The sequence below is a fragment of the Porites lutea genome, chromosome 4, assembly GCF_958299795.1.
Source record: "Porites lutea chromosome 4, jaPorLute2.1, whole genome shotgun sequence".
Taxonomy (NCBI): Eukaryota; Metazoa; Cnidaria; class Anthozoa; order Scleractinia; family Poritidae; genus Porites; species Porites lutea.
Window position 1 is genome coordinate 9,778,281 of NC_133204.1, and position 26,383 is coordinate 9,804,663.

General features: G+C 37.5%; 1 protein-coding gene and 1 pseudogene across 1 annotated transcript in view; both read right to left on the reverse strand.

Moving 5' to 3' along the window:
• LOC140935740 (uncharacterized) overlaps window positions 1-9,782 on the reverse strand; it is a 16,151-nt gene extending 6,369 nt beyond the window's left edge. Inside the window, exons 1-11 of the mRNA XM_073385307.1 lie at window positions 9,682-9,782; window positions 9,159-9,511; window positions 7,850-8,014; window positions 7,329-7,442; window positions 6,677-6,805; window positions 6,010-6,106; window positions 3,965-4,183; window positions 3,383-3,759; window positions 2,796-2,963; window positions 2,224-2,334; window positions 1,170-1,286 (exon numbers count right to left, since the gene is read on the reverse strand). Of these exons, the coding sequence (XP_073241408.1) occupies window positions 1,170-1,286; window positions 2,224-2,334; window positions 2,796-2,963; window positions 3,383-3,759; window positions 3,965-4,183; window positions 6,010-6,106; window positions 6,677-6,805; window positions 7,329-7,442; window positions 7,850-8,014; window positions 9,159-9,511; window positions 9,682-9,760 (1,929 nt within the window). The 5' untranslated portion in view covers window positions 9,761-9,782. The remainder of the gene's footprint in view (window positions 1-1,169; window positions 1,287-2,223; window positions 2,335-2,795; window positions 2,964-3,382; window positions 3,760-3,964; window positions 4,184-6,009; window positions 6,107-6,676; window positions 6,806-7,328; window positions 7,443-7,849; window positions 8,015-9,158; window positions 9,512-9,681) is intronic.
• A 7,290-nt stretch (window positions 9,783-17,072) lies between these two features.
• LOC140934165 (uncharacterized) lies at window positions 17,073-24,946 on the reverse strand (annotated as a pseudogene).
• Between the last annotated feature and the right edge of the window lie 1,437 nt (window positions 24,947-26,383).

Consider the following 26,383-nt stretch of genomic DNA (forward strand, 5'->3'; position numbering starts at 1 on the left):
GACCCAGGGGCAGATAGTGGGGGCGAAGGAAAGTCTAAACGGGCCGAAAAATATGGCACGAAGAAAAGTAAAGAAAGGCGAGAAGAGCTCCTGGGGACAACGTCTTACCAGACCAGTTCCAAACGGTCGCTGCCGTTCTGACTTCTGATTGGTGCCAGAAAACTTTTGTGTTTTCCTGCCCAATCAGAAGGCAGAACTGCGGCGACCGTTTGGAACTGGTCTGGTAAGACATTGTCCCCTGGGGCTCTTCTCGGTGTTCTTTACTTTTCTTCGTGTCATATTTTTCCGCCCGTTTGGACTGTCCCTCGCCCCTACTATCTGCCCCTGGGTCTCCGAGGATGCGAAAAAACTGAATAGTGAAGAAGAAGCAGGGGGTCTCGGGTAAGTTTAAAACTCGGATTATTATTAGAAAGAGCTAGTTTGTCTTCGAACTCATCAATATGCACGATTTGCTCGCCAAGGATCAGAGAACCTAAACTGGAAAAAATTGTTGGGCAATGAAAGCAGCAGAACTGGATACTTACTCAGCGATTTCATGTCAAAGGGGAGCTAGCGTTTATTACTTTGACAGCATTAATCAACAACTGAATACTTTACTTTTTTTAGTCAACCAATCAAAAAGCAACGCATTTGTTGCCCTAACAAGTTGTAGAAAGCCCCAGTGTGAATCGGTTAAACCACCTTAAAATGGCACACGACCTATGTTAATGAGATTTTACCTATATTTAGATACTTTAATTTCTGCAGTACGCACAGAATCTGCTAAGAAAGGCACTTTTTTTACTGGTGCCCAAGCACCAGTATACACCTGTAACTACTTATTTTTATCTTTATTTGATGTAGTTGCCTGTATTCTTCAATGCTGAAATTGGTATCGTTCTCCCCATTTATAACAGCTTTCACTGACAGGTTTACCTTGGTTAAATATGTTATGATTATGATTATAAATATAATAATAATAATTATTATTATTGTTGTTATTATTATTATTATGATTATTCACAGGTGACTATTCAAGGCATAAAGACAAAAGGTCATAACATTATCGGTGTTTATGTATTCTTTAGCAGAATAACGAAATTCGTCCACAAAAAAGGTTAATTAGTTCTCTACTATACTACTATTAATTTAATATGAAATTTGATATCCTGACATCACTAGTTACCAACCTCTACCCAGGCAGCTATGCTGTTATGAACTGGACTTTGATTCCCTCCTTTTTTGGAGTAAGAAGCACAAACGAAGACGTGTGGCGTTGTGTTATAACTTTTGGCAAAGATTGCCTCCTATAAAAGGTAAAGAAAATATTTCAACTTGAAGGGGAATTGTTAACAAGATATCGTCTAATTCACACACCTCTTTTTTTAGTTCACTCTATAGGTTATACGGTCCAGTTGTAGAGACAGATAATTCATTAATTAAGAAATAACTACAGAGAATATTTCCAAGTCCATCAGTTTTTTTTTTGTATTGATAGAATCCTCTGGTAAGGTCTGGATGACTAAGTCTTACTTTACTGTTCATAGATACTACCTTAAAGTGTCCTTGACTAAAGACGGGTAAAAAGGAAATAAAGTGAGATTTGAGAACCTCGGTTTTGATTAGGCTTTGCTCCACCTTTGAAAAAGGAGGTCTTTTTGTTTTCCTGACGATTTTGAGATTATCGTGAATTAGCTAATTCTTAACTTTAGTTTAAAATTTTGGGATAAGCATGCCATATCAACGTTTACAATAAACTGGGCTGGCACTACGTAAAGTACACTTCCAAACTGAGAAGTTCAAATCTGTGAAACAAATACAGAAAGACGAAACAGATTTTGAGGCCAACGTTAGTTGAATTCACTCAGCTCGGCACAAGAAGCCCTTTGAAACACAGGCTGCAACTAAACTTTAAACCTTTGATAACGTGAAATTGCCATTCAAATGGGTTTTGTGCTTTTGCTCTATCATTCTCCTTTCACAGAATATTTACATTTAATTCTTCAAACTATTCAATGCATGCAAACACCAAATGGACAGACTCCATCATAGAGGTGACAGAGGTATAGCAGTAGCGAATGTGTGACCTGTGGAATTGTCAGTATTATGTACATTGCTAAGACTGTTACAGGTTAAACACCTTCGCTTTAATGGTCTGAAATTTAAATTTGATAACTACCATCAGATGGTTAAAAAAGGCTTTTTCACTGAGAGTTGGATTCAAACTGAAACGCTGATACTGACCTTGCAAAATGCATTATAATGTCTGCTGTTGGGAGGTTTATCATTTGCAAAGTAGATCGAGTTATGTTCTGAAAGGGGAGGGTTGGGAAGATCCGAAAGGGCAAGCCAATTCTGAAAATAAAATCAGCAACTCGTTATTTCTTGTTAATCGACCGGCATGCATAGATAAATAATAAAAAGCAATGCAGGGGCGGATCTAGGGGGAGGGTGCAGGGGGTGCGCACCCCCCCCCCCCCCCCCCCCGAGACTACTTACGGTTTTCTAAAACAACTTGTATTCTGCATAAAAAAAACTATGTGGTTTATTGGTGTTGAAATAGAGCAAGAGACGACTGCACCCCCTCCTAAAAAAAATCCTGGATCCGCTCCTGCAATGGGCATGAGGTGTGAAGGTGAAGAGTGGCGCCTTTTAATAACTAATTCTGAGATGAATTTGCAGAGTTGCCCGACCTATGATAACTACGGGCTGTTCTTTTTAAGGGTATCCGTAGAATTACCTGTAACTTATAAAGCCGGTGGCAGCCCAATGCATGATCCCTGTTTGACATTCACTTGAGGATACATTATACTTACCACAAAAATATCTCGGTGCGATCCAGCATAATTCTGCAGTTCTCTCATACAAACTTTACAAGATGATTTTGTTACATCTTCAATCCATACACTTGCAGCGTCACGTTTTAGTCCTGGATTGTAATGCTTTGACGTCACAAAGACTGAAGGTTTGACTGAAAATTTCCTCTGCAAATAGCACAGAAAAATTGTCATTCTGATAAAAGACTTCCATTTAAAATTATTATTGTCATCTGTTCTTATTTATTTCTTCTTTTTTTTTTATTTATCTACTTTATTAAGAATTCAAAGAAAGAATGGTGATCTTTATAGATTCAGCAAAGTTATTAAAAGCGGCAGTTTGAACGTTATATTTCACTTCTTCGAATTTACATAAGTAAATGTGGTTAATTAGTGAAAGAACGATCACTTTATATATTTTATTCCATTTCATTAACTGTTTTATTGTTTAGCACTTTTTCACAACTATAAAGCACCCTGAACTGTAATTTGACAAGACTTCCAAAAGTTCAACTGTCGCGAATGATGTTTATAACCATAAAAGCTTTGAAAAAGAGAACGTTCAGAAATAGATCAGGGCAACTTACAGTGGGAAATTTGACAGTTTCACAAGTCGTCCCTGTCCACCACTGTGACATGCGCAGTTCACCAGTCACGCCACCCATTGGAGCACCTTGATACGCCATCCAATCAACTGTCACGTTAGCATACGACGTTCGTTCGTTATATCCGGCTGCCATCACACAGGCAGTAAATCCGCCGTTATTGACATTTTCAATCCACGATACCGCCGCGTCATGGACATACGATTTGTCGCTGGTATCCATATGATTGACAGTTATCTGCACTTCAATGGATTTGTCAGGATAAAACACAAAAGGTTCGAAACTAATTACTTGACAGTGAGAATAACCCAGAGATGGAATATGGGCCATGTGAAGGCGACCACGCTGAAGAGGAAATCCTAAAAAGGAGTTTTAAAGATTAGTTATAGGCTTATAGTAACAAACTTAAATCCCTTGTTGGCGCAAAACCTATTCCAGCCCAAGAATTGGGAAAGGAAACGGAAATGAAGTAAAAGAAAATTTTACTATTAGTCCAACAAGGTTAACAGGATCCAGTGAAAAGGTGCACGTTGGCCACAACAAAAAGGCAACAAAACTGCTGACCTTCACAGCTGCCAGGATGTTGCACGGTAAAGTTTAGTCGATTGAGACAAACTTCCTGTTCAAACAGACATTTGTTGTCGTATGTTGTGCCATTGGATGAGCATACGGGTTCTTTGTAAGTTGGACAGCTGTCCAAACACACACAGCGTGCATCATTAGGTCCAAGAGCCTTACACAGACTGTGATAATGACATGTTACATCTATACAAGGATCCAAGTCTAAAAGACAAACATTCAAGTGTTGGAATCGGATGGCATCATTTCAGATTCATTCAATTCGAATTCGTCAATAGATGAAACAGCCTGGAATTTTCAGTTATCAGGGAACTGGATAAAAGTTAAGGCTATGTTCACAGTATACCGGATAGTTTTTGCGCCGCCACGAAAACCGTATTGGATTGGGCTTCTGTTCACACACAAAGGCGGCGTGATTTCTGTGACAAAGAGAGGATGTGCCTCGCAGATCTCTGAAGTGTAGAGTCATATGTTGGATACATGTAGGTGATCACACCTATACCGGATAGCTTCTTGTGGCGCCACGAAAAGCTACCCCGCGTTATAATGTGAACACAGCCTAAAGCACATGAGCGCTTCCATATATGTCGCCGGAGATATTGCTGCCATTTTATGCGCGTAGGAGGGGGGGGTTCGAGGGGTTTGAACGAACCTCCTTTGCAGGTCAATGATGCAGGACTAAAACAACTCAAAGTTTGTTTTCCCTACATAGTGATACATACCGGCTAAGTACACAAAATGTCTTACAAAACTCGACGTGTGCTGCAAGGTTTCTCGGAGCAAAAGCTTAAGCGCCCCCGTTCCCCGGCTCCGCTGTCTTTGTACGGAAAGCAGCGTCAAACGTCAATTTGTATTAAACACGTATCACCTGGGTCCCTCCAAAATCGTATTCCCTGCCTTTCGTCTTTCTAGACTCCATTTGTCAAATAGGGAACGCCTGTTAAGGAAATAACCTCAGTGGCGGGATTATTTTCACTACATATAATACTACATCACTAGGATGTACCTTCAAATAAATTGATAACTTCGTTCAGATCTATAAGCAAATCGTACTTGATATGCATGATAGCCAGTGAGGGTCAGTAAGCTGCTCGGGTTAGTTCCTTCTGTAATTCAGGAAAGCCAAATCACTGCTCAGCAGCTAACTGACTTAGTAATTTAATTTGAGCGTTGGAAGAGGAAGGTGCAAGCTAGGATAATTACGGCTCATTCATGCGCTACGTCCTTGAAAGCATGTGATCCTGATGATTTTTCTAACCCGTACATTCTTCTCAAGATTGCGGCTACTCTTCCCGTGACATCGTGCGAGTGCGAGCGTTCAATCTGTACAAAGAGAGGGCTACGAGATGTGCCATGGGTGAGGCTAGGCTTTCCTCACTGGTTATCATGTATATCAAGTACAAACAGAGTGGAGCCGGGGAACTGGGAGGCTTAAGCTTTTGCTCCGAGATACCTTGCAGCACATGTCGAATTTTGTAAAACGTTTCGTGTACTTAGCCGGTATGTATCAATACGTATGAATGCTCAAAGTCAAACGAAAATATTATTGTCATGACCAAAAGTACCTGTTATCTTAGACCTGATCTCGTTTGAAATATTCATGTGGAGACTACTGAATCCTAAAAAAAGCATTTCCAGTATTCTAGATTTCGAAATTTTCTAGGGGAGCAATTGCCCCCAAGAAACCCCTAGAGGCTCGAGCCTTTGGCGCACGCGGTATTTCCCGCTGTTAAGAAATATTCGTATCAGTACCAACACCCCTTCTCAAACCCCAGCTACGCGCCTGATTTTAACTTAGCTTTTAATCTCACTTTCTTTGGTTTTGGGGCCTTGTAATGTATAATCTGAATGTTTTGAAACAATGGAAATTAAAGAACTTTAATTTAGGATAAAATTTGATCGAAACATATACATTTTTGTATTGTACAGTTTATCACTATTATGTATAATTGTTAGGAGAGCACCTTGATTGTCTACAGATGAAAGTCGTTACTGTTCCCTCATTTTACGTTACATAATTTATTACGTACCTCCAATTACCATATAATCGACCTTTATGATATCCTCATCGTTGGCGTCATTGTTGTAGCTTCTCACACACACTTCTGTTTCGTTTGTAGATGTATGCTAGGCATATTCCAAAACAACGAAAGAAATACTTTAAGTTCACATTCCACATAATATAACATTTTGTTGCACTAGAGTAAAGGTTCTCATTGTATGTTAGTAAAACCTAAAAGTAATAAAATAAAGTTTTCAAATTCATATGACTTGTCAATTTATTGATGTCGATTTATTGATGGTAAACATTAGGGTTAGTGCAAGTGGAGTAACAATTCGCATACAGCAATTGTTAAGAACCTATCAGACTAAAATTTCTAAGTCCTCTATTTTAAAGAACCAAACGAGTACAAAACTATTAAAAGGTTAGTTTTCATCTGACAAGTCTGCAGAAAATGTTTTATATTGAACGATATTTGCCATATTTATATGAAAATTAGAAACTAAAATTAGTAATATCAACCCCTGTAGACTATAGGTTGTTGGAAAAATCTAGGCTTTTAACGTGAGTGAAAGGGCAACGATCAATCAGGAATAACAATCAATCAACGATCAATCAGGAATAATTTATTGACTTTCAAAAAAATTCCCTTCATTAGAACCACAGGAAGAGTAAAGAGACTTTATGTTTCTAACCTCAACCCAGGCAGTAACTGCATTGCATGGTTCGGATCCTGAGAAACGTGATTTGTTGTTATTGTAACCAAGTCTTGGAGACACCAATACAACGGGAGGGGCATAAAAGACATCCTGGAACTTGACTTTCTGAAAACAGGACAAAACAAATGATATTAAATATCATTTGAAATAGATAGCTCCTTTCCAAGAAAGACTCTAAAATGTTACCATCCATTTTCTGATTCAGTCCTCCTACCAACTAAATACAAGTGGAAAATGAGACTTTCTTTTGAAAGGATACAATTATTCATGTCTTTTCGGATTCAAAAATGTGATGGAGAGAGGAATCAGAAAAATTTTCACTTTCGCAAATAAATTGCATCTAAAATTTTCGGGATAATAACACTGTAGCCCTTGCAATTTCGAAAAGACTCAAGTTCCCCTAGGATGCACGAATAGATACAAATTTTATAGGGCCACTTAGCATGCATTTCTAGAGATCTAAAAGTGCTCTGTAGAGGCTAAAAATGGTTTCCAATGTATTTAGGACAAAAACATGGGTGGTTGCCCCTGATATTAGTTAATCCATAATTTGAATGACACATACAAGCAGAGGAAAGGGGAAAACAAGAGTAGTCAAAATTGAACACCATTAAACATGACAATATACCTGACAGACAGCGTTGTTGTCTTTTTTGTTTGATGGTGAGTTTTTGTTTGTAAACACCAGACTGTTAGTCAAGGTGAAATTGTGAGTCTTCAATTTGATAAAAGCCATCCAATCCTGCAGAAAAGAGGTAAAGATATGAAGTTATACAATGATGCTGTAAATGCCACGTGCGTCCTGACACATATGAAAGTTAAATGTGCGCTTAAATGATACTAAAATCAAAATTAGTACTCGGTTAGAAATTGAGACATTGGCTTTCATAACAAAAGGAGTAGCAGTGCAAGGAAACATAGGTATCTGGAATGCATTCACGACTCGTTACAGATAAAACCCCAAATTTCATATGGTTAAATATCAATTAAGATGCAACTGGTGCAACCCTTTTTAATCTGAATCTAACTTGTTGTTTCTAAAATTGCGAAGATCACAGAATATAAAATTTGTTCTATCACGTTTAAAGACACCACTAATAACAAAACAAAAAGTAGTTGAAGAAATCAAGTAACTGGAATATTACTCACCACTTTAATGTTTTTATGAATTCCATCAAAAATCTTAGTTTCTCTGGCACAAAGTTTAAAGCTGTCCTTGCGCAAGTCTTCCACCCACACGGCCAAAGCGTCTTGAGGTCTTTTAAGAACCTGGTGACGAGCTGTAACGATGATATTTGGAAGAGCCAAGAAAAGCTGAAGAAGAGAAAAAGTAGGGAAATAATATCATCCATCAATTATGTATTTTCAGCTAAAAAAAATAATGCAGGCGAGTGTTGAAGGTAATATGTCTGCCCTAGAAAGCAGCTCTGTTGCTGATCCAGGGATAATACAGTGGAACGTCAAATAAATTAACTATTTACGAAAATCAGTGATCACCTCACTCAACCTCGCCCCCGGAGCGAGGTTGCACCTCACTCGTAGACCACACTACGAGGAGATAATTTTATTCTCTAACATTATCTGTGGGCGAAAACCTATTATAGGTGTTACCATTGACATATATGGATCTTCTTTGTCATTCGACCTTTGCAAAAGTGCAATTTATTTATTAGGATTTTGCATACGGAAATTTTGAATGTTTTTGTAACTATATTTCTTTGGCTTTGTAGTAGAGAAAGGGTCAAATACAAAAACGAGAAAAGAAGAAAAAATAAATAAAGACAAGAGCGATTTGATCAGAGTGCCAATTTATAAGATCACAATTATCAAATATCGATAAAAAATTTAGCTAAAAATAGAATGTGAGATTTAATTGCATGAATGAAAAGAATTTTCTATCAAACATGGTTCCTATGCTAGCAAGATAAGACGTCATAAATAGCATAAGGCTAAGCGACTTCTACGAAAAATGCGCGTTACTTTCTTTGTAAGAAAAGTACATATATAATCATATTTAATTATATCATACTTCAAACTTAATTCTCACTTTTTATGCCATTAAGACAAATTTTAGCAAAAAAAAGATGGCATGCAATATGGCCGCCAAATTAATGACGTCACGGTTTCCCCGGTGATGCCATACCCCATAATATTAACATTATTTTGTTGACCTTATCCCAGTCAATCAATCAAACTTTTCATCTCTTAAAAAATATGACAAACACAGAAAAATGTAAGATGATTGATAACAGCGAATACTAAGAAAACAAGTAACACCTTTCGGGCTGCAATAGTAACAACAACAACAACGTTGTCAAAAATGGTGAAACTCATGACTCTAGCACTTTTTATGAGAAGACATATGAAATAATGAGTGTGTAAAGCAAAAAAGGCTAATTTTTGTTATAGGAGGCAAACGAAACGAAATTAAAAAAACGATAAACTGAACAAATCGAACCTTTTCAAAAGCGATCCTTTTACACTTTGTCCCCGTAGTCCAGGAGCTTAAAGAAGCTGTGCCTAGTTGAGCGCCAGTAGGTACAGATTGCAGCGCCATCCAGTTCACTTGCGAAGCGCCACTTGAGCCATCTCCGTATTCCAAAACACAGACAGTAAATGCCTTGTTATTCACAGATTCCACCCAAATTGCTGCGCCATTTCCACGAGTAGAACCTTCCGTTGCATGGCTTTTGGAAATGAAGATTTTAACTTCTTGTCCACCGATAAAAGGCTCCCCAAAAGAAACATTCTTACACGCAAACAGACTCAAAGTTGTGGTCACATTGAATTTTCCTGCTTTGAAGCTGACTCCTGTAGTACAAACAAGAAAAACTATTAAGTACCACTGTGAGATTATTCGACATTTTTTAACCTTCTTGTAACTTACACTTCTTCATCACTAAATCAAAATTTTACGAGCATGTTTGTATAAAACAGTTCTTCAATAACATAAAAAACATCAATTTAGCTGTCGCTCATACCTTCAGTGTCTTGGTAAATGAGAGCAACTATGAAGAAAATTGAGAAGAATTGTACACGGAGTTGGTGCTCGGTAGACATCTTGCTTCCAATGAGAGAAAGTCTACCGTGGTCTTCATTGTACGTCTTAGGAGTACGTGGCAATAAGGTTTAGCGCGAAAATATAACACGTTCAGCACAATGAAAACATTGCCTGAGAGGGTAGCAGTGATATGGTTAAGGAGCAGGAAAGAGCTGATATGTAATGTTGTTAAAGATACATCTACTTAGTGGGGGTAGACAGGTGAGGTCTTTGACTTCCCTGGGGGCACAATAGTATAAAGAAGATGGTGTATGATTTCAGGATCACTTAAACAGTAAAATTTAACAAATATCTAGACTAAAACGAAAACTATGAGTAGTTTAACTTTGAGTTTTAAAAAATAGGGGAAATACTACTGGAGCTTAATGGTATTTCTGGCAAGAATGTCTAATTTATCTTCTAAAGCAAATTATTTTTTCTGCTTAAAAGTGTACAGGTTTATAACTGATAATCTCGGCTATTCCATTTCAAACATTTGCATACGGGCAGCCAAGATATTTCAAAATTACTGGGCGATTAGACGCTCTCTTATGTTCGTCAACTTTAGCTGAGTTAAGAAATTGCGGTATTTGCATCGGGTTTTCTATTTTATGGTTAATATACCTTCAGCTTTTGTAATCCCATCATCTAAATCAGTGAAGTGTTACAATGATAAACTGATGTAGAACTAATTAAAAGACATTTTAACCTCCTCGCTGGTTTGCATCATATTTTGAAATAACTACAATTTATCACCAACCTTCTGATTTTTAAGTTTCATAGTTCAATACTGGAGGGATAAGACTTCGTTTTAACGATTTGCGGGTCAACCTGATTTTTCGTGATTAGGTCCTATTAAGCTTATAATTCTCATTATTGGAAGAAAGGGAAAATTTATAAAGCCGCTTATTCTGTAAACAAAGCGAAATCAATGAAATGGGTAATGGGTGAAAATTCATAAAAGCCACTTGTTATCTCAGTTTACCTCTACCAAACAATAGATGAGCAAGGAATGCTATAGACTGATAGTAAAATATCGATAAATTGTACTTAAAATAGGGGATAATTTTGAGAATATATTTCAATCGTGAATTAGGTCTGTCGCAATACTAGACTCAATGTAAAATGATGAAATTTGCATTTCAAATTTAGTCAAATTTACAGTCGAAAGCTCTGATTTGTCTACCTATAAATAATATCTGTTTTTATTTCGTGCCCCTATCAGTATCTATTTGAATAATTTATTCTTTATTATTTTTATAATAAAATGTTTTACAATTCTTAGTTATATTTGATGCGCATTACCCCGAGAGCATACATCTCTATAATGCATGAAATTAAATAAATAAAATAAGTAAATAAAATACTATCAACAGGTTCTACGCTACAAAGTATCAATTGTTACGCGGGAAATGGACGTAACACTGTTTAATCAGTTTTCAAATGGAACATTTCGGTGACACTTAAGTGACATGATTACTCAGTGACAATGCGAGCAAGAGCGGATGTGATGACATGGTGTTGTCTCTATTGTCTCTATTAGGCTCTAATCACCATTTGGACATAGACCATAATGCACCTTGTTTACCCCCAAAATTTTGCATAACCATTGTCTTCAATTTCTAATGGGACAACTGAGAACCTGGAAACAATGATTATGCAAAATTTGGGGGGGTAAACAAGGTTCATTATGGTCTATGTGAAAATGGTGAATTGATATTTCCGGCGCTCTATCGGGCTCTTGTAATCTAACCTAGTTCTTGTTCACTCGTACAGTTTAGGATTGCTGCATGTATACGATTTCAAAGAAATAAATACAGTCCAGAATTTTTCTTATTTCTGGTTTTTCATTATTTTTGTTTCGGGGACATCAATAGCGGTTGCCAATGGTGAGACAGAGGGGAGTTGAAGCTTCACGTATGCAGCAAACGGCAAAGGTCAGATTCAAGTTGAGAATTTCTCAAAGTAGAAAATGAGCAGGAAAAAACAGCTCAAAATAATTGTTATGGATAAAAAATTGGGCAAAACTACTAATTTATGTATAGAAATAATGAACAGTAAACGACAAGTAATAGGGAAACTTGGTCACGTGGTACAATTCGCGTTTGCCATTTGACATAAACGTGATGCTTAACCTCTCTAGAGACACCTTTACATCAAACGGCAAAATGCAAAGGTCAAATTCAAGTTGGAAATTCTTAAAGTAGAAAATGATAAGATAAAAACAGCTCAAAACAATCCTTATGGATATTCCTGACGTTATTGCCGTGTAAAGAACAATAAACGACACGTAAAAGGAGAAACCTTGATCGCTTGGCGTAAACGTTACTCTAGTAAGTCTCTCTAATATTCACCGTTGAACTACAAAATAATTTTATTTTACAACATAGAAGATTTTAGAACTGCGTTAGCGCTGCAGTGCTCTACCTTTGAGCTAGGAAGACCCATACATGTACATTGGGACCAGGGAAGTTTGTTGGGTTTATCTTAACCCGTGAAAAGAATGAAACGTGATGATGATGTGAACTGCGGAAATACAAATCAGTTTAAATGTTCAGATATGATCGTCGTTGTGGTTATTACAATTTAAGCAATTACAAAAACACAAAAAACCTTTCGGGTTTATTTGAATATGACTTCAGTAACTTCAATTTGCAACATATGAGTTTAACATCATTCTTTTCTATTTTATACAATGGGCTTTCCAACAAATTTTGGATCTGTATGAGATCAATGGTGTACAACAGGTTATATTATCATCGGTCAAGAGTGATGAGAAGATAGAACTTAGTCCTTTTTTGTCTACAATGAACAGAATAAAGCAGGGAACGGGGCGAGGAACGGAGCCGCAAATGGAGCGGAGTACGGAATTGAGAACGGAGCGGGCAACGGAGTGGGGATCGAGAGTGGAAATGTGCGGGAACGGAGCGGGAAACGAAGCAGGGAACGGAGCGTGGAACGGACAGGGAAACGGCGCGGGGGACGGAGCGGGGGACAACACGTCGAAGGGGGCGGGGAGCTGAGGGAGACGTGGAGGAGGACTCGAAGTTTTTTCAATATTCACTATGATCCACAGTCCCATTTACTTCCGTCTCCCTCTGTATGATTATCCTAGGCTGATAATCTCTTGTCAGAATTTTTTTCGATATAAACACCGGATTCCTTTGTAGTGGCTATTAAGGTTAATATTGTTTGACGATATTGATATTGATTTTAGATTTATAGCCACTGCAGCAAACAAATAACGACTGGTTATGAAACGTTTAACCACGATCATGAAGCGAAGAAAAGAAAACGAGGCTACGCAAGCTTTTATTGCCAGGAGAAGGTAAGTTGGTACATTTACATGTAGGTAACTGATACTTGTTTATACCGTGGCTAACTCATCTCTCGTTCTGTGACTGGTAAACTTTCGCTCTGTAACTTGTGTACGGACCAAGAGATCTTTCTTTTTCCTTCAATCATGCCGCTACAAGGCCGCCTAACTCCGAAAAAGCCATCAAAACGATGAAATAGTTTTGTTTTTCCACTTAGAGAATCATGTAGTGCGCTTTTATTTGCTTGTCCTGTATAATCGTTTGTAAGGCACCAAGTTCTTGTTCCACAAAAAGAAAGTCATATGACATAAAACTTGCTTCCCGAGATGTAACTTCCAATCCTAAAAATTACGGATCACTTGTTTTTTGTTGTTTTTTTCTTAGTTTTTTTTTTTTTTAGTTTTTGTTTTTGTCGGCTAATGAAGAGGTACACAGCTAGATCTCCTCCTGAATGAAAATCCTTGAGTATTGCTGTAAAACCTAAAATACTGTTTCTGCTCTTCACATCGCCCTTCATGAATGCAGTCAAAACTGTCAAGACAGTCTTTATCATTTTTTTAGGAATCCCAATTAATTTACGTCCAATTGAATACCTAAATTTGTTTGGAATATTCTGAGTAGTGAGCATTTCTTTGTTTAACGCAGAAGCCGTGGCGGGAACAGGAGGCTTCCCCTCCAACTTTCGCTCTTACACAAGAACGTTTGCTCAATGGGGTTTGCGTCGACTTTTTCAATGCAGATAAAAAATTACTGAGACGCGCACCAAGGCGATCTTTCTTTTCCCCTCTATCCCCAATGCCCTCCTTCCTCCCAGATCGAGAGGGCTTTTTCGCTCAGCCTAGTTGACCTCTTGGTTTTCAAATGGTACCATGACATTTATCATAGGCAAAAGTTTCATTCACATCGAGGAGAAAATATATAATCGCGCCGTTTTTATGCCGTTGAAGTTAAGTTCTCAGTTGTCATTGGATACCCTGCTAGTCTGAATTTTCATTCTTTGGATAAACTTGCAAGTTCATTTAATCTTGAAAATCCTTATTTGTGTTCGTGTTGTCTTTTCAGGTATCGTTTCAGAAAGACAGGGAAACAGGAGTTACAACAGTCAAGTACAACATTGCTAAAAAGACTGATCTTGTTATTAATGAGGCACCGTGCGTGATTCTTAACGTGAACTTGCACTGCAATGTACAAGAAACACCGTGGTGTGACAATCCTGACTCGTGACAAATCGAAATGTTTTTGACTTTTTATTATAAAAGCATTATATAGATGTGTGAACTGTGTGAACCAGAATTAATTGAAATCATTTATACTTATACAATGTACATCTACCTTCGCGCGTAAAACTGCCAGTATTTTTTCTGTATGGCTCTTCGTTCGACATTGTCAGATGAGATATGACTTTGAAGAAAGAAAGCTCTCTTATCACAAAATCTGTCATGTATTATCATGATTCAATTCAGCTAGACTTCATCATGTTTTGTACCTAATTTCCTTGCCTCCTCCAAACCAGGAAAGGTCTTGGGGCACAACTCTACATAAATGAATTCAGAAAGCGATATTTTGCTGGTTTTGTTTTTCTTATTTCTTAAGATAGTTCACGTGACATTTCGAAAAAGCTGAAAACATAGCTTCAATAAGTGAAATGGTAAAGAAATGTCGATAAAATAAATATGATAAACCTTTTATTTATAGACAGCAGCTTACTGTACGATAAAACAGCCTGAAATGACCTGAAATGCTATTGTGTGAACTGAAATGTTCCTTGTTCGTTCTTCAGGTCTTATTTCAGTACTCAGTGAGTAATTGATATGCAATGCGCCTGCTTGTATCACTTGCCTTTGTTGGTAAGGTGAAAAATCTCTTAAAAGTTAGTTTATTTTTGTTCGAAATGCCTTTGATAAAAGTTTCTACACCTCTATCGTATATGAGAGCGCAAATTAATCACATTAAAGAACTCTGGGCTGTAATTAACTCGTGAACTTAGTGTTCAATTACTATATGGCTGAAAATGTGAGCGGGCAAGATGAAACAAATCCTGAGTTCTGATTGGCTAACCAAGCGGGCTCGGGATTTCTCGCATTGGTCCCCCAAAAAATTGTTGTCTTTTTGGCAATATAATAAATTCCTTATTGACCAGACTTGTTCGATCGAGATGGCTGTATATTGGCCTCGTCTCGGTCAATAAAACCGGAAAGAGGAACTTGGCCAATATCCAGCCATCGGTCAATAATGGCTCAAATTAACTGCAAAATCGTGGACGAAGATCCTGCTAGTTGCAAACGTTGGATCTGCAGAAAAGAGATCTAATCAGCCAAAATATAAAGAACCAAGAACGAGAAGTCAAAAGACTACTGCAAAGCTGATTTAAAACAGCGTGTATTGTTTATTATAACAATATTTCGGCTGGCCACACCAGCCTTCTTCAGGTTTACAGATGTTACTGAACTTAGGTAGCAATCACAATATTATATAGATGGAGAATGTCGCAATAAAAGGGAGAGGCGGAAATGACGTACAACATTCAAACTGGAAAGGAAAAATACTAAGGATATGGATTACAATAATTCGTTACGGCGGTTCAGGCCATGAGGTTCAAGAGTCATGGTCTTATCTATCAAATGCGACTCCCTGGCCTTACGAACTGAGTCACGTGAGGAACGAATTTTCTCTAGTGGGATTAACTGCATGTCAGTATGAGAATGGTTAGAGCGAGAGAGAAAGTGTTCAGAAACAGTACAGGGTTAACATTTAATGTTAGTTTTGTCGACTGCACGTCATTCAACGGTGGATTTTTCCAGGGAAGCCAAACATCGACGAATACTTCCGAATTCGAACATCAGTAGAGGTGAGAAATTGCGCGAAGTCTGAGTGATTGTACTGTGTGAAAGGTTCAAGGTCGAGAACCCTTGATTTTCCAAATATATGTAACCTTTTCCATCTATTTTCCAAAATTATACAATGATTATTTGCTCGTCAATGTCACTGTTTCATTTCTCTTGTTATTTTGGTAAAAGAAGGCGATTTCTCTCGCCTGGCGCCTGCGCGTTTCTCACCTCTTCTGTTCATGTTCCTTTGAATGCTGTTTTTAACCAAATATGATAAAACAATGTAATAGGATGAGTAAAAGTTTGCTTAAAAAGAGATTTTCAGAGAAAGATCGAGGATCGAATGAAACACTAGGTAGGACTAAAGCGGATTGTCTAGATGTATCGAACGCGTAGATTTGATTTCGAGTTGATCATGAGGTAAACTCTTTTCAAACTGGCAAAAGTAGTGTCCAGGCCTGCGCAGTCCCATAGCTGACTGTGTCCCTTTAAGTATTGACAAAGGAACACTGTTAACCGTTTCCAGAAGAATTGACAAATACCCAACAAGTGCCCGAAGGGGAATGGGCGCGCTTGGAATTTTAAACTTAAACAGTAAACTGATCTTTAAGGCAGGAAGAGTGATAGAAAAAAGGGAGAAAGAAAACAAAAATAAAGTAGTATATTAGAATATAATTCACCTCTTAATTTTTATTTTTACTTTTGCTTTCTTTATTTATTTTTTCTATCACTCTTCCTGCCGTAAGAATCAGTTTACTGTTTTAAGTCTAAACTTTGGTACTCAAGATTTTACTGATCCAGGTCAACTAAAGATCCGGCGAACCCTCACGGGTTTGTCGTTGTGGTTTTGCCTTCACATGTGTTTCTGATACGCTTGGAATTGACTGAGCCATAACGGATATATAAAGCAAGCATCGGAGAAGTATTTAAAAAACCATAAAGTTCAGTGAATCGGGCGAAGAAAGACTAATAGGACAGAAGGCAGTTAGTATAAATGAGAAACAACATCGTAAATTGCGAAAGCCAATTGCAACATCTTTTATTTTATTGTTTTTTTCCATCAAATCTGTGACAATAGTTTGTTATGCTTAATTTATCATTTCAGCAGTAGTCTAACAAAATGTGTTACAGCTAAGTTATTTAAACGACCATTGCGAATCAAGCAGATATATGCAGTCTGACAACAGCTATTTGTTGGTTTAGAAGTTGACTGGTTTGAGTTTCATTTCAGCTCGTTTAACGGAGTAGTGATATCCCTTCCAGTGATACCAGTTCACACCATCAGCACCTGAAGAGTGTCTTCCGCGATGATAGAGGCCGTTCAGGTTGGAATGATGACAGCCCCTGTACCACCAAGCCCCCTTAAAAATTGTGGCACAGTTATTACCAGATTCCAAGTCATTGTCTCGATCTTTAGTGGTGAAAGAGGAGCTTTTGTGATAACTTAGCGAGTCACCAGCATTTCCTGGAAAATGAAATTGGAACAAAAGATATTTCCTTTAATTTTTCTCCACATAACTGTGATTTTCAATACGATGGTTAAGATCTAAAGACAGTAGGAAACATTGAATCCGTTTCATGGTCGAAGTAAAATCACCCTAACGCTCCATATGATATTACTTTGCTTTACTCTTATATTTTATGATAGCTGTGTGATTATTACATACTTCACTGTATCTGTAACTAGCTGTATCTCTGTTGTGAATCTTTATTTCTTAAACGTCAAAATCATTACCATTAACTTGGGCCTTAAAAGTTCTTTCCCCGAACTCCATTTTTAATTAAGTACTAAGTAATACAATTACCGGAGTAAGTTCCAAGACTCAGCTTGTATTTGCTTCTCTCGTCTGTTATAGCAAAGTAGCTGTACTCGGCATAAGCCGTGTTTCTGTTGAAGTCCTTGAGATCCACTCGAAGTTTGCTTTTAGTTTTTGTCAGGCGGTGAATTTTGTCCAGTCCGAGCCAAAACTCGCCATTCAGATTTCCGAACCCTTTTTTGTACTCGTTCCAGCCGCGGTAGAAATTAACCGAGCCATCCAGTCTCTTTTGGAACACTGTCCACCCCCCACCGGCTGTTGTTTGGTCACAGTACACGTCAAAGACACCAGCACCGTCTGGGTCGATCTTGTAAACTCCACTTGATCGTTTTCCAGCTTTGTACAGTTCAGCACAGTTCTTATAAGCTGGAAGACATGACATTAGCACTGCGTGTTAATTCTACATTTGGCAGGATATGGCTACTTTACAACTTATAAAGTTAACAACAGTTAACAATAATATCTGCTTTTTGTACACTGTACTGCAAGCTGTATGAGAAAATGTGTAAGAAGTTCAGGCCCGGAATAATGGCTTTAACACCTATGAAATTAAGCCTAACTGTCTTTAGTATATACACACTCAGTGATCTTGGTAATTCAAGCAATCTGATTGGTTAGCTATCTCGGACTATGACGTTATATTCACCGCGCTAGGCGGTGAATATAAAGCCGAGCAAAATCGCTGTCGTGAACTGGGTGTTTTGCCAAAGTTTCAAAGTAAAACCTGTTTGAAAATACACGAATATCCAAGTGCTGATGACTTTGAAGGCAAGAAAAGACTTCATGGTGTTTAAACAGCGTGATTTATTGTGAAGTGGTTTACTTTAGCTGACTTTTTGTACGCTCGAAGCTATGTTTACCACTACAGAGGAAAACGAGGTCGCTTTGTCACTGTTTTGTGATTTCGGGATTTTCTCGCAAGACCAATTTTGCCTATAAATAGAGGTTAATTTATGGAGAAGAGAGGAAGGCAAATATTTTCGAAAATTGTACGTGCCAGCAAGTTAACAAGGCAAAGAACTTTGGAGATAAACAACGCTCACCTTGATCGCAGCCGCTGTTGACAGCATTTGCAAGAAGCGACGAAGAAAACTTTCTCATTCACGGTGAGTTGACAGAAACAAATAAAGCTCTAGATACTTTTCTTCTCAGAATTGGGTAGTAATTTAAATTTTCGGCCTTTTCTTTTAAACCGTTGATGCTAAAGCTTACAAAACTCGATACAAAAGGATTAAAACTATCATTTGCCATGTTTGAAGATACTGTAAAGATCTAACTTTTGCGCATCAACTGTTTACGGCTTCGTGTTCACGCATGAATTTTCACCCGTCAATCAAACTAATGGTTTTTTAATGGTTTCCTTTCTGATTCTGTTGAGATCACTTCGTGTGAATATACTAAAACAATTATTCACCTCAGGCTCAGTTAATATTGTTGAATAATCCCCTCGACTTCGTCTCGGGGATTATTCAACAATATTAACTTCGCCTTCGGCGAATAATTGTTAAATAGTACCTTAGTTACCTTAAAAGGCAAATATGTTAACTCAACAGCCAACCAGAATGCAAAGGTCAGGAAAGCATAAAAAAGGATTGTGATAGTTACCAAAGCACTTTTTTCCATTTCCATAGAATCCAGCTTTGCAAGTGCAAATGTATGAGCCCACGGTATTCTGACAAGCAGCGTTTGGATCACACCTGTGATAACTGCTGATGCATTCGTCAATGTCTGTAGTAGACAACAAAGTCAATGAAGACCAATTTATCACCGTGATCTTACTTAGTAGCAGTATTATCATTCACATGAAGATTTTTTTGGAGTACCTAAATATTAAGACTACCGCCTGGAAGACTGCTACATAAAAATGCAGACTTTATATAATTCTGATCAACAACACGGCGATAAAATTATCATAAAAACTCACTACTGCAGAAGTGATCTTTAAACCTCGTTATTGGTGACAAAGGTTTGGATTTGTAGTATTTCTATGGTAACTCAAAACTTGCCTTTAACACAAGTATAGTTATAGCATTTATCACATGACACGTCGTTCCAAGTGTAGCCATGCTCTGCACCAAGGGCGTGGACACAGTCTTCGTTTTTCAAGTTGTTTGGTTGTTGCGGTGCCCAGTACTGAAAACGGATTATTTCCTTGTTTGTCCACACAAACGATCCCTCAACGCTTCGGTCATTAAGGCCAATCCATGATCGCTCGCCATTGTGACGGTGCTGTATGTAAACATTTTCCTCTTGGTTGTGCACTGTTACCAGATGTGAGTTCATCATTGAACAGTTGGACACTGCAGTCACCCAAGGTGCGCATACAGAGCTCGTTAAATAGCAGTATCCATTGAAGTAGTCCCATCCATCTGGACAGATATCTGTGCGTATAAATCACGGCATTGAGTCACAAATAAGAGACAATAGTAAAAGATATAGCGTAAAAAATCTTCTCCTTTAAGCAGTAAAGTTCTTACCTGACAAAACTATGTAGGATATGAAGAGTGGGTCGTATTTTGCCTCATACAGTTCTTTGACACAAACCCGAAAGCCTTTCCTGCTAATATACTGTATGTAAAAGCACTAAACATTAGTACTAAAATATGCATTGGAATGTGGTGGTGGTGGTGATGGAGTAGGGAAAACACTAGAAATTTGGTGGTGGCAGTGGTGGTGGTGGAGGAAGAGAGAAAACAATAGGAAGGTGGTGGTGGTGGGAAAACAATAGTAATGTGGTGGTGGAGACTGTGGTGGTGGTTTTCGTGCTTAAAGGAAAATCAAAAAAGGAAGGTGAAGCGAAAAAACTGAATTGTGGAGGAGGAGGAGGAGAAGGGGGACTCGGGAAAGTTAAAAATTCGGTTTGTTATTAGAAAGAGCTAGTTTGTCTTCGAACTCATCAATATATGCACGATTTGCTCGCCAAGAATCAAAAGTGGAAAAAAATTTTGGGCAATGAAAGCAGCAGAACTGAATACTTACCCAGATTTCATGTCAAAGGGGAGCTAGCGCTTATTACTTTGACAGCATCAATCAACAAATGAATACTTTACTTTTTTTTAGTCAACCAATCAAAAAGCAACGCATTTGTTTCCCTATCAAGTTCCAAAAAAGGCCCAGTGTAAAACCGGTTAAACCACCTTAAAACGGCACACGACCTATGTTAATGAGATTCCACCTATATTTAGAAACTTTAATTTCTACAGTACGCACAGAATCTGCGAAGAAAGGCACTTTTTTCACTGGTGCCCAAGCACCAGTATACAGCTCTAACTACTTATTTTTATCTTTATTTGTTGTAGTTGCCTGTATTCTTCAGTGCTGAAATTGGTATCGTTCTCCCCATTTATAACAGCTTTCACTGACAGGTTTATCCTGGTTAAATATGTTATAATTATGATTATGAATATTATTATTATTATTATTATTATTATTATTATTATTACGATTATTCACAGGTTACTTTTTCAAGGAATAAAGACAAAAGGTCATAACATCATCGGTGTTTATGTATTCCTCAGCAGAATAACGAGATTCGTCCGCAAAAAAGGTTAATTAGTTCTCTACTATACTACTCTTAATTTAATATGAAATTTGATATCCTGACATCACTAGTTACCAACCTCTACCCAGGCAGCTATGCTGTTATAAACTGGACTTTGATGCCCTCCTTTTGTCGAGTGAGAAGCAGAAATCAAGACGTGTGGCGTTGTGTTATAACTTTTGGCAAAGATTGCCTCCTATAAAAGGAAAAGAAAATATTTCTTGCAACTTAAAGGGGAATTCTTATCGTCTACTTCACACACGCCTTTTTTATATTTCACTCTATAGGTTATATAGTCAAGTTATAGAGACAGATAATTCATTAATTAAGAAATAACTTTAGAGAATACTTCCAAATCCAACAGTTTTTTTTGTATTTATAGAATCCTCTGGTAAGGTCTGGATGACTAAATCTTACTTTACTGTTCATAGATACTACCTTAAAGTGTCCTTGACTAGAGACGGGTAAAAAGGAAATAAAGTGAAATTTGAGAACCTCGGCTTTGACTAGACTTTGCTCCACCTTTGAAAAAAAAGGGGATTTTTGTTTTCCGGCCGACTTTGCGATAATCGTGAATTAACTGATTCTTAACTTTGCGGTTAAAATTTTGGGAAAAGCATGCCATATCAACGTTCAAAATAAACTGGGATGGCACTACATAAAGTACACTTCCAAACTGAGACGCTCAAATCTGTGAAACAGACGAAAGCGATTTTGAGGCCAACGTTAGTTGAATTCACTCAGCTCGGCACAAGAAGCCCTTTGAAACATAGGCTGCAACTAAACTTTAAACCTTTGATAACGTGAAATTGCCATTCAAATGGGTTTTATGCTTTTGCTCTATCATTCTCCTTTTACAGAATACTTACATTTAATTCTTAAAACTACTCATACAAACACCAAATGGACTGACTCCATCATAGAGGTGACTGAGGTATAGAAGTAGCGAATGTGTGACCTATGGAATTGTCAGTATTATGTACATTGCTAAGACTGTTACAGGTTAAACACCTTCGCTTTAATGGTCTGAAAGTAAAATTTGACAACTACCATCGGATGGTAAAAAAAGTCTTTTCACCGAGATTTGGATTCAAACTCAAACGCTGATACTGACCTTGCAAAATGCATTATAATGTCTTCTGTTGGGAGGTTTATCATTTGCAAAGTAGATCGAGTTATGTTCTGAAAAGGGAGGGTTGGGAAGATCCGAAAAGGCCAGCCAATTCTGAAAATAAAATCAACAACGCGTTATTTCTAGTTAATCGACTGGCATGCATAGACAAATAATAAAAAAAGTAATGGGCATGAGGTGTGAAGGTGAAGAATCTTGAAAAGTATTTTGCGCCTTTTAATAACTAATTCTAAGATGAATTTGCAGAGTTGCTCGACCTATGATAACTACGGGCTGTTCTTTTTAAGGGTGTAGTTCGTGGCAGCCAAATGCATGATCCATGTTTGACATTCACTTAAGGATACATTGTGCTTACCACAAAAATATCTCGGTGCGATCCAGCATAATTCTGCAGTTCTCTCATACAAACTTTACAAGATGATTTTGTTACATCTTCAATCCATACACTTGCAGCGTCACGTTTTAGTCCTGGATTGTAATGCTTTGACGTCACAAAGACTGAAGGTTTGACTGAAAATTTCCTCTGCAAATAGCATAGAAAAATTTTCATTCTGATAAAATAGTTCTATCGTCTGTTCTTCTTTATTTCTTTATTTTTTATTTCTTTATTTATCTACTTTATTAACAATTCAAAGAAAGAATGGTGATCCTTATAAATTCAGGAAAGTTATTAAAAGCGGCAGTTTGAACGTTATGTTTCACTTCTTCGAATTTACATAAGTAAGTGTGGTTAATTAGTGAAAGAACGATCACTTTATATTTTATTTCATTTCATTTACTATTTCATTGTTTAGCATTTTTTCACAACTATAAAGCACCCTAAACTGTAATTTGACAATACTTCTAATAGTTCAACTGTCGTGAATGATGTTTATATGATGTTTATAACCATAAAAGCTTTGAAAAAGAGAGCATTCAGAAATAGATTAGGGCAACTTACAGTGGGAAATTTAACAGTTGCACAAGTCGTTCCTGTCCACCACTGTGACATGCGAAGTTCACCAGTCACACCACCCACTGGAGCACCTTGATACGCCATCCAATCAACTGTCACGTTAGCATACGACGTTCGTTCGTTATATCCGGCTGCCATCACACAGGCAGTAAATCCGCCGTTATTGACATTCTCAATCCATGATACCGCCGCGTCATGGACATACGATTTGTCACTGGTATCCATATGATTGACAGTTATCTGCACTTCAATGGATTTGTCAGGATAAAACACAAAAGGCTCGAAAGGAATTACCTGACAGTGAGAATAACCCAGAGATGGAATATGGGCCATGTGAAGGCGACCACGCTGAAGAGGAAATCCTAAAAAGGAGTTGCAAAGACAAGTTATAGGCTTAAAGTGACAAAATTAAATCCCTTGTTGACGCAACAACTTTTCCCCGAAAAGAATGGCAAAGTAAACAGAAATGAAGTAAAAGAGCATTTTACTATTAGTCCAACAAGGTTAACAGGATTCGGTGAAAAGGTGCACGTTGACCACCACAAAAAGGCAACAAAACTGCTGACCTTCACAACTGCCAGGATGTTGAACGGTAAAGTTTAGTCGATTGAGACAAACTTCTTGTTCAAACAGACATTTGTTGTCGTATGTTGTGCCATTGGATGAACATACGGGTTCTTTGTAAGTTGGACAGCTGTCCAAACACACACAGCGTGCATCATCAGGTCCAAAAGCCTTACACAGACTGTGATAATGACATGTTACATCTATACAAGGATCCAAGTCTAAAAGACAAACATACAAGTGTTGGAATCAGAGTGCATCATTTCAGATTCATTCATTTCGAATTTGTCAATAAATAAAACAGCCTGGAATTTTGAGTTATCAGGGAACTGGGTAAAGGTTAAGGTTAAGTTCACATAATGACAAATAGCTTTTGCCCCGCCACCAAAATCATATCGAAAAGGGCTTCTGTTCACACATACAAAAAAAACGGTTGTTGCGGTTGTGACAAAGAGAGGCTGCAATTGTGCCTCGCCGATCTCTAAAGTCGAGAGTCAGATGTTGGATACATGTAGGTGTTCACACACTATACTATACACTATAGCTTTTCGTTATCTGGTATAATGTGACCACAGCCTAAAGCACATGAGCGCTTCCATATATGTCGTATATTGCTGAATTTTAACCTAGCCTTTAATCTCACTTTCTTTTGTTTTGGAGCTTGGTAATGTATAACGTGACTGATTTGAAACAAAGGAAAAAAAACTTTAATTTAGGATAAAATTTGATCGAAATTAAACATATGTATTTTAGTATTGTCCAGTTAATCACTATTATCTTATTGTTATTGTTAGGAGAGCACCGTGATTGTCTACAGATAAAAGTCATTGCTTTTACCTTATTTTACATTACATAATTTATCACGTACCTCCAATTACCATATAATCGACCTTTATGATATCCTTATCGTTGGCGTCATTGTTGTAGCTTCTCACACACACTTCTGTTTCGTTTGTAGATGTATTCTAAGCATATTCCAAAATAACGAAAGAAATACTTTAAGTTCACATTTCACAAAATATAGCATTTTGTTGAACTAGAGTAAACCTGTTCATTGTATGTTAGTAAAACAAAAAAATTCATACAATATTTTTTTTCTCAAATTTCAACTGACTTGTCGATTTATTGATGGTTAAACTAAGGGTTAGTGCAAGTAGAGTAAGAAATAACGTATACTGATCATGAATTGTTTTAACAATTCATGATCACCTGTTAAATCTTGCACCTTTGTTTTAAAGAACAAAACGAGTACAAAACTATAAAAAAAAATCAGTTTCCAACGCACAAGTCTGCTCAAAAGTTCTTATGAGCGTTTCCTTTGCAGAAAGCCTGGTTTTATTATTCGTAAAAATAGCTTAATGTACCATCATTTAGGAAGGCTGTTTGCCATAATTATATAAAAATGAGAAACCAGTTAAATAGCCTTCATTCCCTTTACATACCCCGCTACACGTCGTTGGAAAAATCTAAGTTTTGAACGTGAGTATAAGGACAACGGTAAAAACAACATTTCTTTACTTTTAAACAAATTCTCGCTATTAGAACCAAAGAAAGAATAGGCAGACTATATGTTTCTAACCTCAACCCAGGCAGTAACTAACTTACATGGTGCAGATCCGGAGAAACGTGATTTGTTGTTATTGTAACCAAGTCTTGGAGACACCACTACAACCGGAGGGGCATAAAAAGCATCCTGGAACTTGACTTTCTGAAACCAGGAAAAAAAAGATTCATAAGAAATAGGTAGTCACTTTCCAAGAAAAACTACCTCAACATCCATTTTCTCATTCCTCCTACCAACTAAATACAGGTGGGAAATGGACCTTGTTCTTTTGAAAGGATACAATATATTCAAAGACATTATCTAGTGAGCTATAATTGGAAAAACAGAAACAAGTAGAGGAAAGAAGAAAACATCAGTGTTCAATGCTGAACGCCATACTCGAGTGCATCAAGGCTTGGATTTGTTAATATAGAGGACCCCCAGTAGAGTTTTAAGAAATCACGTTTGCAGAATAAGAATAAGTTTGTTTCAGTTGTGAAACTTGAAGAATTAACATTTGACATGTTTGATCGTACAGAAGAGTTATATAGCGTCACGTGATTTCCCCTCCTGATGACGTCACAAAACGTGTTTTTTCAATTGGATACATTTGCATATCAAACATTCGCAAATTTTAGACCTCAAAATGGTCTAAAGATGGTTGTTAACACGATTCTGCCTTTTAAGACGGTATTCATTCTATACCTTATCAGTTTCTAGTATGTTTGTTAAGTCACGTGACCTGACTCTTAATTGACGGTTTCCGACAAAACCTGCACGGACATAACTAAAAGCTGGCAATCTAAAGCTCTGGCTAGAGGCCATAGAAAAACGATAAAATAAGGAGAATACAGTTTGACTAAGTGTTCCCCATTTTTGGCGAAACATTTTGACCGTTACAAGGCCAATGCCAGTCACGTGACTTAGACAGACAATGAAAAACCGA